At 53.0% G+C, this 14,564-nt stretch overlaps 2 protein-coding genes across 3 annotated transcripts in view; both read right to left on the bottom strand.

Moving 5' to 3' along the window:
• KMT2B (lysine methyltransferase 2B) overlaps nucleotides 1-139 on the bottom strand; it is a 20,162-nt gene extending 20,023 nt beyond the window's left edge. Inside the window, 1 exon segment of the mRNA XM_024734118.1 lies at nucleotides 14-139. Within this exon segment, the coding sequence (XP_024589886.1) occupies nucleotides 14-139 (126 nt within the window).
• A 729-nt stretch (nucleotides 140-868) lies between these two features.
• Nucleotides 869-5,437, bottom strand: ZBTB32 (zinc finger and BTB domain containing 32). 2 transcript variants are annotated; one of them, XM_024733896.1, is made up of 6 exons: nucleotides 4,539-5,437; nucleotides 2,450-3,435; nucleotides 2,120-2,193; nucleotides 1,935-2,003; nucleotides 1,647-1,811; nucleotides 869-1,460 (listed from the first exon to the last, which is right to left on the bottom strand). In XM_024733896.1, the coding sequence occupies exons 2-6, from the start codon at nucleotides 3,334-3,336 to the stop codon at nucleotides 1,174-1,176; spliced, it is 1,482 nt and encodes a 493-aa protein (XP_024589664.1). In that variant the 5' UTR covers nucleotides 3,337-3,435; nucleotides 4,539-5,437; the 3' UTR covers nucleotides 869-1,173. The 2 variants fall into 2 exon arrangements, with proteins under 2 accessions (XP_024589664.1, XP_024589662.1); XM_024733894.1 differs by having other exon boundaries at nucleotides 893-1,460; nucleotides 2,120-2,256.
• Nucleotides 5,438-14,564: the final 9,127 nt, after the last annotated feature.

Below are 14,564 nucleotides of genomic sequence, written 5' to 3'. Positions count from 1 at the left end.
GGCGGCGGCTCACGACAACCACCAGCGCCGCCGCGGGGTCGCCGGGAGCCGGGGGCTGGGCCGGCCGCGCGCGGGGCACCACGGGAGCGGGAGTCCGAGGCCTGCCGGCCGTCACCCTTAGACCGCATCTGAAGAGCATAGACCCCCGCGTCGCGGCGGGAGAGGATGAGGCGCAGGGCCCTCTGGGAAATGTAGTTCGAGCGCCTCGCTCCTTCCTGGCGAGCTAGGGCCGCGAGAGCTGGGACTATGGGGTCCTGACCCGACCCAGAAAGCGATCTCCGGGGCCACCGGGAGATGTGGTTCTTGACCCAGACTCCTCCCATTGTTCTTGTCGAGGCCAGCGGCCCGTGTGAACTACCACTCCCAGAGTGCGGTGGGCCTCGGACCCTGGGAACGCCAGAGACACTGGAAAATGAAGTTCGGTTCTGCAGGAGGCGTGGGCTGGGTAAGGGGCGGCGGCAAAAGATTAGTCTCAGTTCGGAGCTAAACCCGGCAGCCGTTTCGTACAGCCTGGAGGGAAGATGCTGGAGAGGCTGCGGCCTTTCGGCTCTTGTGCTCTAGGAAAGGAGGAGGGTGGTCGAAAGCAGGGCGGAGCACGCGTTCCTCTCGAGCCCCCGGCTGGAGGCCCAGACTCAGACTCCGCGCGCAGTTGCTTGCTGTGGAAGGGACGGGTGACTTGGGTTCTGACAGCCTCCCCACACAGGGCTAAGTCGGCCTGGACGCCGAGTCCTCGCGGCCCTCTGCCTCTGGGGGAGGAGAGGGAGCCCCGGGAGACGGAGGAGGTGGCCGCCGCGATGAACCACCAGGGGCCGCTACAGGACTAGGGGCAAGGTTGTCCCCCGCCCGCAGGCTAAAGTCCGGACTCGGCTTTCTGGTCCCAAGAGGAGGGCACAGGAAACTCTTTATTTTGGTGATGAACCGCCAGTCCCCGCACAGTTAACCTTCACTCGTGCACACTTCATTGCCCTCACCCCACACGGGCTCGCTGGCCCAGGTTTCTGTGGCCCGCGGTCATCTGGGAGAGGGCTCTTGGCGCCCTTCCTGCGACGCTTCTTGGAGCAGAGTTTGCTAGGCGGCCGTAGCCGCGGTGCGAGGTCAGAAGCCTAGCAGGCCCGCCGGCCCATCTTTCATTCTGTACGCTTGGCTGAAGCCAAAGAAGCTACTGACACCCTGTCAGGTGGTTGAGGAAGGGGGCCTACAGGGAGAGGTCGAGGCCCGAGATGGCCTCGAGGAGGAGGAGGAGGAAGAGTAGAGGAAGGTGGAGCGAATGGTCCATCCCGGCGGGAGCTGGCTGGGCGAGTGGCCGCGCATGTGCGTCTGCATGGAGGCCAGGCTGGGGCAGCCGGCCTGGCACAGAGGGCAGCGGTAGGGTGCGGCCCCATGCGTCCGCAGGTGCTTGGTCATGGCTGAGAAGTCCCGGGAGCGCTGGGGACAGAGGCTACAGGAGAAGGGCTTCTCTCCTAGGGCAGGTGGAGGGGAAGACCCATGAAGGAAAGAGGAAAGGAGCGAAGGCTGGCCTAGGGGTAGATTGGGGCAACTGGGCAAGGTCGTTGTGGGGTAGCCAGACACTCAGAGAGGGACTTAGGAGCGGGCCCACTGGAGTTTGGAAGGAGGTAGACAATTCATACAGGGCAGGGCGCCCATACCTGTGTGGACACGGTAGTGCGTCTCCATCTGATGTTTGAGTGAAAACCTCTTTCCACAGACAGAACAAGAATAGGGCCGAGACCGAGCAGGAGGGGGTGGGGGAGGGTGTTGGTGAGATGGGTGGCTTGCTGTGCTCACATGACCCACACAGGTTGCAAGTTCACCTGTGGCGACAAAAGGCAAAGGAGGGCAGGGCTGGGAATCCCAGAGCCGGATCACTGGAACACTCAGGCAAGACATCAGGGGCTACAGTGGGGCTGAAGCAAAAGTGCCCTCACCCTACTCACCTGTGTGCCTCTGATCAGACTCTTCCATCTCCCCAGGGCTGAGCTGTGTGGGGCCCTGGGGGAGGGAACCTGAAGGGAGCAGAGTGAAGTAGGGGCTCTGCTCAGGCTGGACTCCTGGAGCCCCAGCCTCAGCCCCAGCTGAGAGAACATGTTACGGGGTGCATGCAGGGCAATGAGGGGCTTACCTGGGGTGGGGCTGCAGGAGGCCAACTGGTTCTGGCTCCAGAGGCCTTTGTGGAGGTTCAGGGACAGTGGGATCCTGGGAGTGCGATGGGGAAGAGTTACAGCTTTGGCTACACCTGGGATCCTGGCCAATTCCTTTCTGGAGAGGGAGGTGTCATGAGTCCTCAGGGGCTGGGCTTTGGGTTTCCCTGTGGTGGGAGCTTCTTGTCCTTTCCCCAGCTCAGGAAATGTATAGTAGAGATAAGAGATGTGGTGCACTTCCACCCTTCACTGCTGCCTCTCCTAAGCCACCCCCTCCCAGCCGGAGGTCTTCCATAGGCCCTTCAACTCACCTCTGGTCCCGAGGCCAGACCTCCTGCTGGGCTGCAGTCATGGGGGTGCTATGGGAGAAGGGAGTGCCATATCTGGGCGGCAACAGCACGATGCTCCACAGGGCAGGCTGGCCCTCCCCCAACCAAGGGGCCTCAGCCCACCAGGGCCTAGGGGTGATGCCGGTTTGGAGGGAACCTGGTGGGGGAAGGGGGCCAGGGAACTCCCGCAGACTTTCCTCAGAGCCCCCTGGACTGTCCCTCACCCACATGATCACTTCTTGCTTCCCATCTACTCCTCCGCGGCCAACAGGGGATTGGTTGAGTTTCTCCTCTGGTCTCATCTGCTCCCCTTGCTCCTCCAGAGTTGCCTCTGCCATCTCAGGGCTCTCTCTTGGTGGCCTGTGCCTGTGCAACGTCTCCTGTTCTTTCCCACCAGCTCTAACAAACTTCTGTGGTCTCTGCTTCTCTCCAAAGCCCCCCACTCCTCTCATAGAATCCCTTGTGGGTTTCTCTGGCTCCTCCTGTTGTTCCTTCAGCCCTGGACCCAGCTCTTCTCTGGCCGTATCTCTTCGAGCCCTCATGCATGCCTCTTCCAGGGACTGCACCCCTAACTCTCTGGCTGCCTCCTCAAGGGGCCCCAGTTCCCCAGGTTGCAGCTCTAGGCTCTCCCCATAAACAAAGTGCAGAAGTTGGGCAAAGGTGGAAGGGCTGATGCCTTTCACCAGAGCCCAGCGACCCCTGCGACCCAGTTGCTGGCTCACACCTGCCAGCACCAGGCTGTGGGCAGGGAACTCCTGGCTCCCCACTGTGATCAGGGTATCACATAGTGCTGGCCGGAGCCTGGCTGCTAGCCGTACCAGCCGATCAGAGCCATAGGGACTAGGCAGTCTTGTTGGGGACGTGGGCATTGTGCCTTGCCTGGGTACCAATCTCAGAGGTTCTGAGAGAAGGGCCACAGTGTGGGGTCCATGGTGAAAAGGGGAGGCAGGAACAGCATATTCTCAAGCCTGTGGAGGTGAGGGGAGAAAGAGTGAGTTGCTGGTTCTGAATCAGAGCTCTCTGTCCTGAATGGAACAGATAAACTGACCCGAGAGAGGACCTGAGCTTATCCAGAATCATAGCAGGGGCCAGGGGTAGAGGTGGGGTGGTGGGAGAATGGAAATTAGACCAAATTCAGGACTTAAAGAGCAAGGGCCAGACAGTTAAGAACTATCTCAAGTAGTGGATTTAAGACTAGTATAGATGGGTCCTGCCAGTTGGCAATGTCTGACTTAAAGGATAGCAAACACTGATACTTCTGCTTCTCCAAGCTCCTCTGCAGGGAAAGACTTCTGAGTAGGTCATGCTCTCCTCATTCCAGACAAGAAGATCACCACAAAACCCAGTCAGCCCTGGAAGTTAGGGATGGAGCAAGACACAGCTTCATGGGTGAGGTTAGAAAGCTGGTGTGTCCTCCCCCTGCCAGCCCATCGTGTGGAGCTGAGGGTCCCGAGAGGAAGAAAGGGCAGCAAGACAGGGGTCGTCACTGCAGGAGGGCAGGCTCTAAGGCATCAGTCAATCATCTACCTGAGGACGAAACTTCTAGAACCCATCCTCAGAGAAGGAACTGGAAGAGACCAAAGACTCCCATGCAGTGAGATAAGAGAGCAGGTCAGAAGCCACAGGAGAGAAGGCTCCTCATCCGAAGATGGAGAGACTTTGGAGAAGGCTTTGACCCTTGAGGAAGCCAGAGAAAGGGAAATGGGAACTATAGACGGAGAGGCTGTTTCCTCTCAAGATTAGGATAAGGGGACGGTTCAATTTTGTTTTTCACAAGCCAAAAGTGAAGAACAGAAGGACGGAACCGAACAAGGCAGAAATTTATCACACATCAAAACCACCACATTGGCTTTTAAGAAAACTGGAAACCCAGATATAAAGAGACGCACCTAAGTGTTGCAGTGCCCAGCAGGCATATTCCTAGGTGTGGGCTCACCATGAGTATGGACCCCATAGGAGGGAGGGTTACTAGCTGGACACTTCACGGAGAGGGCTACAGGCTGGCAGGAAGTGGACAGAAAGAGGGGTGTAGTGGGAGGAAAGTCTCAGCTGGGGAGAAGCAGCCACTCACCGGTTGTAGCTTCCTCCTGGACACCGCATGCTCTGAACTGCTGTTGGGGCTCCTGGGCACCCCCACCCTGGAGCTAGCCCCGCCCCTGACCTCACAGTCATCCATTGGGTGTCCCAAGTATCAGTCTGCCACAGTCCTCCAAGGGGTGTGGTTTTATACCCTGGCTGTGCTTCACTCCTCCAGGAGAGACCACTCCTCCCCTCCAGAGCCCTGGCATTCTGCCTCCTAACCTCCTGTCTCCTTATTTCATTTGTGAACCCCTAGAGTCAAAGAAGTGTATCTAAAGCAATAAGAACTTTGGGATAATCAGACCTGCGTTTGAGTCTCATCTCTGCCATTTACTAGTTGAGTCACCTTGGGCAAGTCACCTCTCTGAGCCTCAGTGAACTCATCCATGAAATAGGGATAACCTCTGCTTACCTCATTTGGAGGTGGGGTGAAGATGAAATGACATGATGTATGTGAAAGTGGTTTCTCGGTACATAGCATCATTCAAATAGTATTAGTTCTGTTTCTTAGCGGTGTCAGTAGATCTCTAGCAGCTGGAAGCTCTTCCTACTACCTCAAAAGTAAAAAGGACTGAAACATCTGCATTCTAAGGAGAGAGTGAAGGAGGCCAAAAGCATGCCTCCTCCTCCCTCTCTCTGCCTTGGTACTAGGAAGCCTCAACTGCTCTGTGGGAATGACCCCTGTCATCTGGGACATCACTGGGGACTTGGGTGTGTGAGTGACTCAGATCCTCCCATCAGGCTCTGATGGGGGCAACCCCAGGAAGGGCCTGTGGTGGTCTTCGAAGAGAAAAACTCCTTTTCTTGGGTTGATGACAAATGACATTTCTCTGAAATCAGGACTCCGAGGTTTCTTTGACTTCCTGCCCAGGGGGTGAAGGTCCTCAGAGATTTCCCCTCTTTTCACACTTTAGCACCCCTTAACCTGGGGAAAAGATGAGCTCTGAGAGACTCAAATTTCTTTCTCTGTTTCTTACTATTTCATTATTCCTCGTCCTGTGGCAGAATTTTCATTCACAGAACAACTGCTGCTAAATCGCTTACGATATGTGCCTAGTAAATAACTGGAAGGTTAACGAGTCAGGCACTGGTAGGCTGCTCTGGTGCCAAGACACGGTCTGGTTTCCCCTGGGCTTCTCTCTTAGATTCTGGTCCCCTCCTAGACTCAAATATTATGTCTCTAAAACTCCTGTTTCAGCTTTTGGCTCCAGGACCCCCCAATGTTCAAACCATCCTTCTACTCTCTCTCCAGACCTAATATGCCTTCCCTCTACCTCTCATTCTAGCTTGGGTGCAAACGGATGTTAATCCCTCCTAGATCAGACAGGGTGTGCCAATGGGTGGGGCTAGTGGAGGGGCAATAATAGTGTGGGGAGAGGGGAAGATGAGTCAGAGTGAAAGGGAAAATGCAAATGGGCAAGCTGTATTCATTTGCTACTCTGGTCGTTAAATATTTTCCATTTCTGAGCTTTCTAACTCCTCACACCACCACACCCAGGGACTCATTAGATACCCATATAAAAGACGCTTGATTTGGACACAGAAATGCACCAATCCCTGACATGTAGGTATACAGAGGGAAACATCCTTCCTCCAATACAGAAATACACACTCCCTGAGGATATGGGATAGGTGGGGAAAGCCATGAAGGAGAAACCCCAAGTGTAGGTATAGGGGTCTGGAAGATTACATCAGCACCCAGTGGAGTAGAGTCTCCTCACCTCCCAGGCCTACATCATGTGCCCATGACTCGGCTCCCCTCCTGGTGGTTGCCCACTGATGTTCAAAAGAGTTGGAGGCTGTGCTCAAAGGGCAGCATCGTCTTACGCAGTTGACAGGGAGTGCCAGCGGGCTCTCAGGGAACCTAGAAGTGCAGGCAAGGGGCAAGGGGACTCTCCATTCAGTGAACAAAAGCCCCCAAGATTGGGAAACCCCGTCTTTCCTCCCACTTGGTGTCTACCCCCATCTAAGGATATCCCTTTAGAGACTGCCTCCTTAGAGGTATCTCTAGGGCCCTCTACACCTCAGCCCTTCTTCCTTCCTACATTCTTGACATTCTTGACTGCACAGTCCAAACCACCTTGCACTGAGCAGTGATAGCAGAAGCAGAAGCAAATACCTCTTTGACTTGGAAGGGGAGGGACACTGCTGACTCTCTCTCTCTCTCTCTCTCTCTCTCTCTCTCTCTCTCTCTCTCTCTCTGGCTGCACGGCATGCAAAACTTCCCTGACCAGGGATCGAACCCGTGCCCCCTGCATTGGAAGCCCTGAGTCCTAACCACTGGACCACCAGGGAAGTCTTCTGTTTCCCTTCTTGAAAGGACTCTCCTCCCCAGCCTCAGAAACCTTGCCCACCTTCCACTTCCCAGGCTGACTCAGTAGGGATCTCCTGCAGTTGTCTCTCTGGGGCGGAGCCAGGAAACCACAGGTCATGAGGACACAAGCCTGCATCCTGGGAGAGGGTGCCGTAGGTGGGAGAGGTTAGGTAGGATATAATTGGAAGAAAAGAATGTGGGAAAAGGAGGTATGATTTTTGCCTCTCAATACTTTCTAATATTCATATTACTAAATAAAGTTTGAAATCTGATATCTTTTATTCTTACTGATAGACTTGACCTTCAGGTACAACCCAGCTTGCTGTAAAAATGTCAACACAGCAAAACGAGTGTAGAGTCTCTTCAAATATTATAATTAAAACTAAACCATCAGAATATGCCAATTAGAGGGATGATTATTTGTCTTATGAAAATATTCTCCCTTGGTCTCACGTATTGAGGTATTGAGTACCTCCAAAAGCCAGGTTAAACAAGATTCAATTCAGAAAAGTTCTATGAACTTTCCACTCTTCCCAGGAACACATCACTTTCGGCAAATTAAGGTGGTTAAACTCCCTGCCTCATTTTATATAGATTAAAACCAATTATCCAAACCTTACATAAATCTTCAAATGTTCACTCTTTTTAGTTAAGTACATCCAACACATACCAGAGGAGAGACACTACAGGATGAATGAGTTTCTTTCTTCCCTTAAATCTATGTTCTACATAGCCCAAGATCTGGATATAGTAATAGGCAGGTGAGCTGAATCTAGATCATAGAGACCCTATCATAGCACACCTTTTGTGGATTAAGTGGCAAAACAACCAGATGAGAAGTAAAAACAACTTAGGTTCTACTGCATCCTCACAGTGGACTGCCTTTTTCTTCAGCACTAACATGGGGTTAACTCTTCTGAGACCCTCAACTTCCTCATAGGGACTATTTTCAAGACCAGTATTGAATATCCATATTGCCTCAAATCCAGACAGAGGGCCCCACTCTGACCTCTAGTTGTGTCCCTCCCCATGGGCTGAGGAGTCCAAGGGTATCTAGGAAGTACCCCCCTGGAACCTGTGCACCCCAGTTCTAGACCATGCTCTGGGAACTCGGAACCCTGGACCTCCTGGCCCAAATAGCCCACTTCCTGGGTTTACATTGGCCTCAGACCCAGGTCTATATTCTTCTGAGTGGGCTATGTGATTGATGTAATTGTGTGGCCCTGGTTGGGTGGGAGGGGCACGTAGACGGAACTTGGACATGCAGGCTAGTACGTGAGACACCTTGAAGTATGTGCCAACACCAGATGTGGGGATAAGAGGGGAAATCTCCATTTCTAGTCTTGCCTAAGCCCCATAAATAATATGGGAGCCTGCTTTATTTTAGTGGTTCTTAACCTCTCAGGGGGTCACTATGCTTTTTAAAATTGTGAGTCGTGGAATCAACTCTTTACATCAGAAAACTGTAGATTCTCATACCATTTTGCATATGAATGACAAGAGAGTCACAGACTGCTCTGAAACTCACCCTTGGACAGGCTTCACTCCTCATCCTTGTGGCTGCTTTTACCGCCTGCCCCCGCCAACACACATACAGTTTTTTGGATTATTTCCAGGAGCTCACAGACCCTGTAATCCACTCATAGACTCCCCCCATGCACCTCCACCCTTGGTTTAAGAACTCTGGGTGTACATGAAAGTACCCTGAAAGCTTTAGTACCAGGTAGAGCTTGAACAGCGGAGTGAAATTAGATATCAACATCCTGCCTCATAAGTATAAAAAGATCTTCAGTAAAGACAACCTGGGTGATTTCCTAAAGAGCAGGATATCTCACACACCTCCTGTGCTCCAGTACAACGTCCATCTTCTCCAAGCAGCTGCCCCATGCTTAGAGCCTGATGTCTTCTGGGAATGACCAGAAACAGTTTGCGGAAGAATGGGAACAGGGACTAAAAGGCCCAAGACACGACTCAATCCTGGTTCTATCTAGAGCCACCACAAAACAATAATACTTCATGGAGGGCAAAAAACCTGCTGGGATTCAGAGACACCCTCCCCACCCCGGAACCTCCAGAAGACCATGGCCCTAAGCTCCTGGCCACGTTGTCCAACCTGGCCCCAGTCCTGGAAAATCTTACATGAGCACCCCAACCCAGAAGCCAGATCCCCCAAAAGTCTTGCAGCCACATGTTCCCATCACAGCCAGGATGCAGTGACTCTTGACGACTTCCCATTGGGCTTTCGACTTCATCAACACTCACTCTCAGCCCAGGCTGGATCCAAAGACTCCAGAAAACCTCTCAAGTTCTCACTAGTTTCATTTCTTGGTCAAAGACTCCCAAGAACCTCTGGAGAGTCACAGACCTCTCCAGTCACCAGATCCAGTCTCAGTCCAGAGACCCCGGACAACCTCTCATAGGTCAGAGGCCATACCTCATGGCCAATGACCCCACACAGAGCTCCAAGTGCCTCCACCTGCCCCACAACACACTTCCAAATCAGGCTGTCTCAGGGACCGGGGACATGCCGGCCTGGTCTCTGCCCAGCCGGGCCCAACGGTGCCCAGGAGGCCCCATTTCCAGCCTCTCCAGGGCAGGGGGAGTCCCCAAAGCCTAACGCCCTCACCCCCACTTCCCGATCCTCATCCTCAGGGCGACCACTCAAGCCCCCATACCTCAGCTTTGCCTGGGCCAGGCCCAAGCCCGAAGAAAAGAAAGAAAATCCATGGCACTCACCGACTCAGACCCTGTTCCTCTCCTCACTCCGCCCCACATACACTCCGGGCGGCACAAGCCCGAGTAGCCGTTAGAAAGTGGAGCGGCGCGAGGCTCGGAGCTCGAGGCCGGGGCCGCGTGCACAGCTCGCTGGTCGCCCTGGATCCCGAAGCAGACGCTGATTGGCCGCAGTGCTGGCCACACCCTCTTTCCTGGCTCCCGCCGGCTGAGGGAATCACAACAGCCTGGGAGGCACCTAGGACAGCTCCACACCTCACCACCCCCGCCCCTCCCCCTCCCGGCCCCCGGGTCCCCAACTCTGCCTCACGACCTCCGCTGATTGGCTGCGGAGCCGAGCTCGCGCCCACCTGGCTGGCGCTGTGGAGGGACAGGGCCTTAAATCTGATTGGTCCGCGGACTTAGGCTTCAGGGCTCTAAGGCTGAGAGCTCATCCACCAGCCGGTCCTCAATGCTTTCTGGCTGCGCAGATTGCTCTGTCCCACCCTCTTTATGAAGAGTCTGGGGCCTGAACCTCCTTCACCTGCATAGCTTTGGAGGCTCCCTCTGAAAGTGCTCAGGGATACCACTGCTTTCTTGCTTCTATCTTTCCATCCTGTGTAGTCCTCGTTGCAAACCCTTTCACCTTTCTCTCAACCCCTTACAATCTGTGGAGAAGTGACTGGGATTGGATAGGAGGCCATCAGGCTTTGGGTGCCAGTGGGCAGCTCCCCTTTCCCGCCTCTTGCCTTGCACCACCATTAATTGGCTGCAGAACGCACCCTGCCTCATCCGGAAGTATGCGGGGACAGGGAAGACACAAGAGAGGGCAGTGCCTTGACCCCCCTCATTGGCCTAGATACTCGCGCTGCAAATACACGATGACGCCTCAGCTGTCTGTTGAGTCAGGATTAACTGCGTACTTCATGTACCAGCCCCCACCACACCGTAAAGAGAATGACCCGTTACGCTGCCCCACCATTAACTGGCCCGGGGTTAGAACCCGGCCAACAGGCTTTCTGACTAGGCAGGGCTTTGGTGCTGACACACCGTACCAATCTGTGGCTGGCCGACTGCCTCCCTCCTTCCCCCGGCCCCGCTGCCATTGCACCGTCGATCAGCTGGCCCCACGCCTAAGTGACTTAGCCTGGACACATCCAATCAGGCGCGAGGGCGCTTTAAGGAGGCGGGCATTGCTCCACCGCTTCCACTTCTGATTGGTCCCGAGGCTTGCTTCTTCGCCTTTGATTGATCAGGGGACCTGGAGGAGGGAGCCCAGCCCAGTGGTTTCGGGCGGTGGTTAGAATTCTGCCCCTTTGCTTCTGTTCAGCTTCGGGGTTCTGGCGACTGTTGTCTGGCGTCTCCTTCCCCACGGCTAGTGGGGAAATGGGGATGGAGAGTGGGGTGGGGGGAGGAGCTGGAAGGGTCCCCGCTGAGGAGGGCGTGACTCGACTAGAGGAGCTTAGGACAGTGGGAACCGAGACCACCTAAGGCGAGCGCCTGGCACGCGGGAGATAACCCTTCAAAAAGCAGGGGAAAGAGGGGCGCTGTAGTAGTAACAACAGCCCTTTCCATGTACTACGCTTTGTGCATCATCTCACTGAATCCTTCTAAATAGCTCTGTGAGGGAGTCTATTACTAGCCGGGTTAAACGCTGAGGGTCAGAGGTGAAGTCACTTGTCTCAGGTTCCACAGTGAGTATGGGCATTGCTGGGACTCCGACATTGTTCTGGTGAGAGTCCAACATCCGAGCTACACTACAATTAAGTAGGATTGATCTTATATAGATGTGGAATGGGGTCTGATGTGGTCACATGACCTTGGTTTACTTCATCATATAAATGAGTTTTTTTTGCTTGTTTGTTTTTCTTCTTTTAGACTTGAATCCCATCCTGAAGGCTCAGCACTCAGCATATATTTTCAACTCCTCCAATTCTGGGGCAAATGCATTTGCATTCTAGAAAAGGATATTTTAAAAATCAGCTTCATAATATCTTTGCCACTTTTTGGCCACTGACGCCGAACCAGGCCAGTTTTAAGTGTTTTACATGCATCCTCTGACTGAATCCTCATAAGCTGTATCAGATGTTTACTGTTATTTTTCTCACTTCACAGATGAGTATATTGAGGCTGACAGAAGAACCTGATTTCCCTAAGATCTCACCAGGAGTAATTGTCAGAGCTGGAATTTGCATTAGGCCTGTTGCAGTTTGACTCCAGAGCCTAAGCTCCTAACCACTGATATACAACGCCTGTCATCCTAACAGCTACAGTGTCCAGAGCGTGGGCACACGTGGTCCTGGGGAATCCTCGTAGCCACTCTAGGAAGAGGAATGATGACAACACTCGTTAGAACAGACAACAGAGGCTCATGGAGGTGAAGACACTCAGCTCACATAGCTGGTCCATGGCTGAGCAAGGAGTAGAATGAATCATACCTAATATGCTGAATCCACACCCCACATTCTTAATCACTCCTCACACTGCTCCCTTCCCATTTGACAAACGAAGAAACTGAGGCGCTGAGGAGAAATCCAAGCTGGAATTCAGACCTAGGTCTATCAGACCCAAGAGGTCACTCCCTGAACCACATTACCTCCAGGAAGTATGTGTCTGGTAGATCCTGTGTTGTTGGGTCAGGTGAGAAGTCCTCATACCCAGCCAGCCTTGTCTGCAAGCAATGAGGTCATCTGGTCCCAACTTTGGCCCTAAAGGTGGTTGGGAGAGTATTTCACAGCCTCAGAGCCTTTGGGGGCTTCTCACTGAGAAGCCTTAATCATAATTGCTACAATTTATTGTACACTTTTTGTAAGCCAGGCTAGGTGGAAAACATTCTGCATGTATCATCTCACTGAATCCTTATAATAATTCTAGGATATAGGGGTTGTTATTGTCCCTAATTTACAGGTGAGGAAACTGAGACCCAGGGCGGGGTGTAACATTTCTATGTTTACAGAGCTAGTGAATGGTGGAGCCTGGATAGGAACTTTGAGACCCCTCAATTCCAGCTACTACCCAGTGTGTACAAGCATGAGAAGATGGAGTGAGGGACCCTGGGTTCTGGCAGGATGGAGTCAGAATGGTTGTTGGTTTCATTCTGGAGGCTGGACTGTAAGATTTGAAGAGTAAGCTGTCTGAGAGGAGTAGAGAAATAACTATGGGTTATGGAACAACTACCCCATGCCAGGCCCTATGTTAACTACACTTTAATATATGTTGAGAAGCCTTGTGGTTAAGAAGCTGGACACTGGATCCAGTCTGCCTGGATTCATGTCCTGGCCTTGCTACTTGCTAGTTGTGAGACCTTTGGCCGGTTACTTAACCTCTCTTGGCCTCAATTTCCTCATCTGTAATGTGGGGATAATGATAATAAATACCTCTCAGGACTGTCAAGAGGATTTTATTTTATTTTTTATTATTATTTTTTTTTGCGGTACACGGGCCTCCCACTGCTGTGGCCTCTCCCTTTGTGGAGCACAGGCTCCGGATGTGCAGGCTCAGCGGCCATGGCTCATGGGCCCAGCTGCTCCGCGGCATGTGGGATCTTCGCGGACCGGGGCACGAACCCATGTCCCCTGCATCGGCAGGCGGACTCCCAACCACTGCGCCACCAGGAAAGCCCCTGTTAAGAGGATTTTAAATGAACTAATAGAACAGTGGCATCTCTTTTCTTCTCCAGTGTTCTGAAACTGAGTTGTTTCCTTGCAATCAACATCACTTGCCTTGACTCTGCTGTAGATACTGAAAATTAAGTCTGGATATTTGCACTGGGAAAGTCTGGGGGAAGTGTGTTCCCAGAAGAGGTAGCAAGAGCAAAGGCCTTGAGACAGGAGTGAACTTAGTGTGTCTGAGGTACAGCAAGAAGTCCGGCTGGAACCAGGCAGATGACTAAGACTCAGGAGCTCAGCCCAACTGCACGTGTGCTCATAACAGGCATCAAAACGACCCTGTACTTTTCAGAGCATAATGGACTTTACCCAAGCTTTGATTTCTGGAGAAACCCAAAGCCATGATTACTTTTTTTAAAAATAATTAATTAATTTCTATTTGGCTACATTGGGTCTTCGTTGCTGCGCGCGGGCTTTCTCTACTTGCGGCGAGCGGGGGCTACTCTTTGTTGCGGTGCTCGGGCTTCTCATTGCGGTGGCTTCTCTTGTTGTGGAGCATGGGCTCTAGGCGTGCGAGCTTCAGTAGTTGTGGCACAAGGGCTCACAGTTGTGGCTCGCGGGCTCTAGAGTGCAGGCTCAGTAGTTGTGGCTCACAGGCTTAGTTGCTCCGCCGCATGTGGGATCTTCCCAGGCCAGGGCTCGAACACCGTGTCCCCCGCACTGGCAGGCGGATTCTTAACCACTGCACCACCAGGGAAGTCCGCCATGATTACTTTTGAGGCTCAGTGTCCAAGCACAGGGATTTAGAGATGTTGCTTAGAACTCAGGTCGTCTTGAACCAGGGCTCATGTGTAGGGGTCAGAAGACTTGCATTCACTCAAATATTTATTAAACTCCGAGAGCATGTACCATCTGTGCCAAGCCCAGGGAAGACTTAGCCCCTGCAAAATCTTTAAATTAAAAGATTTAACCTTATAGAAAGGAATTAGACCTTAAAACATATCCTTCCAAAACCAAGTGGAAAGTGTAGCAACTAAAGCCCAGAAGGGGCACTTAAGCCAGGGCTGGGGGAGGGAGAAGGGTGAGGGAAGACTTTTCAGAGAAGGTGGTGACCCCTAAGTGTATATTTTTGGAGGACCCACTATGTGCTAGGCATGGTGCTTAGTCCAAAACATATAATGGCAAACAAGAAGAGACCAAAGGGCTTCCCTGGTGGTGCAGTGGTTGAGAGTCCGCCTGCCGATGCAGGGGACGCGGGTTCGTGCCCCGGTCCGGGAAGATCCCACATGCCGCGGAGCGGCTGGGCCCGTGAGCCATGGCCGCTGAGCCTGCGCGTCCGGAGCCTGTGCTCCGCAACGGGAGAGACCACGGCAGTGAGAGGCCC

The sequence above is a fragment of the Neophocaena asiaeorientalis genome, unplaced genomic scaffold (genome assembly GCF_003031525.2).
Source record: "Neophocaena asiaeorientalis asiaeorientalis breed wild unplaced genomic scaffold, Neophocaena_asiaeorientalis_V1.1 scaffold280, whole genome shotgun sequence".
In the NCBI taxonomy this organism is placed as follows: Eukaryota; Metazoa; Chordata; class Mammalia; order Artiodactyla; family Phocoenidae; genus Neophocaena; species Neophocaena asiaeorientalis.
The sequence above is the reverse complement of the archived record's forward strand: the minus strand, read 5'-3'. Positions and strand labels throughout refer to the sequence as shown.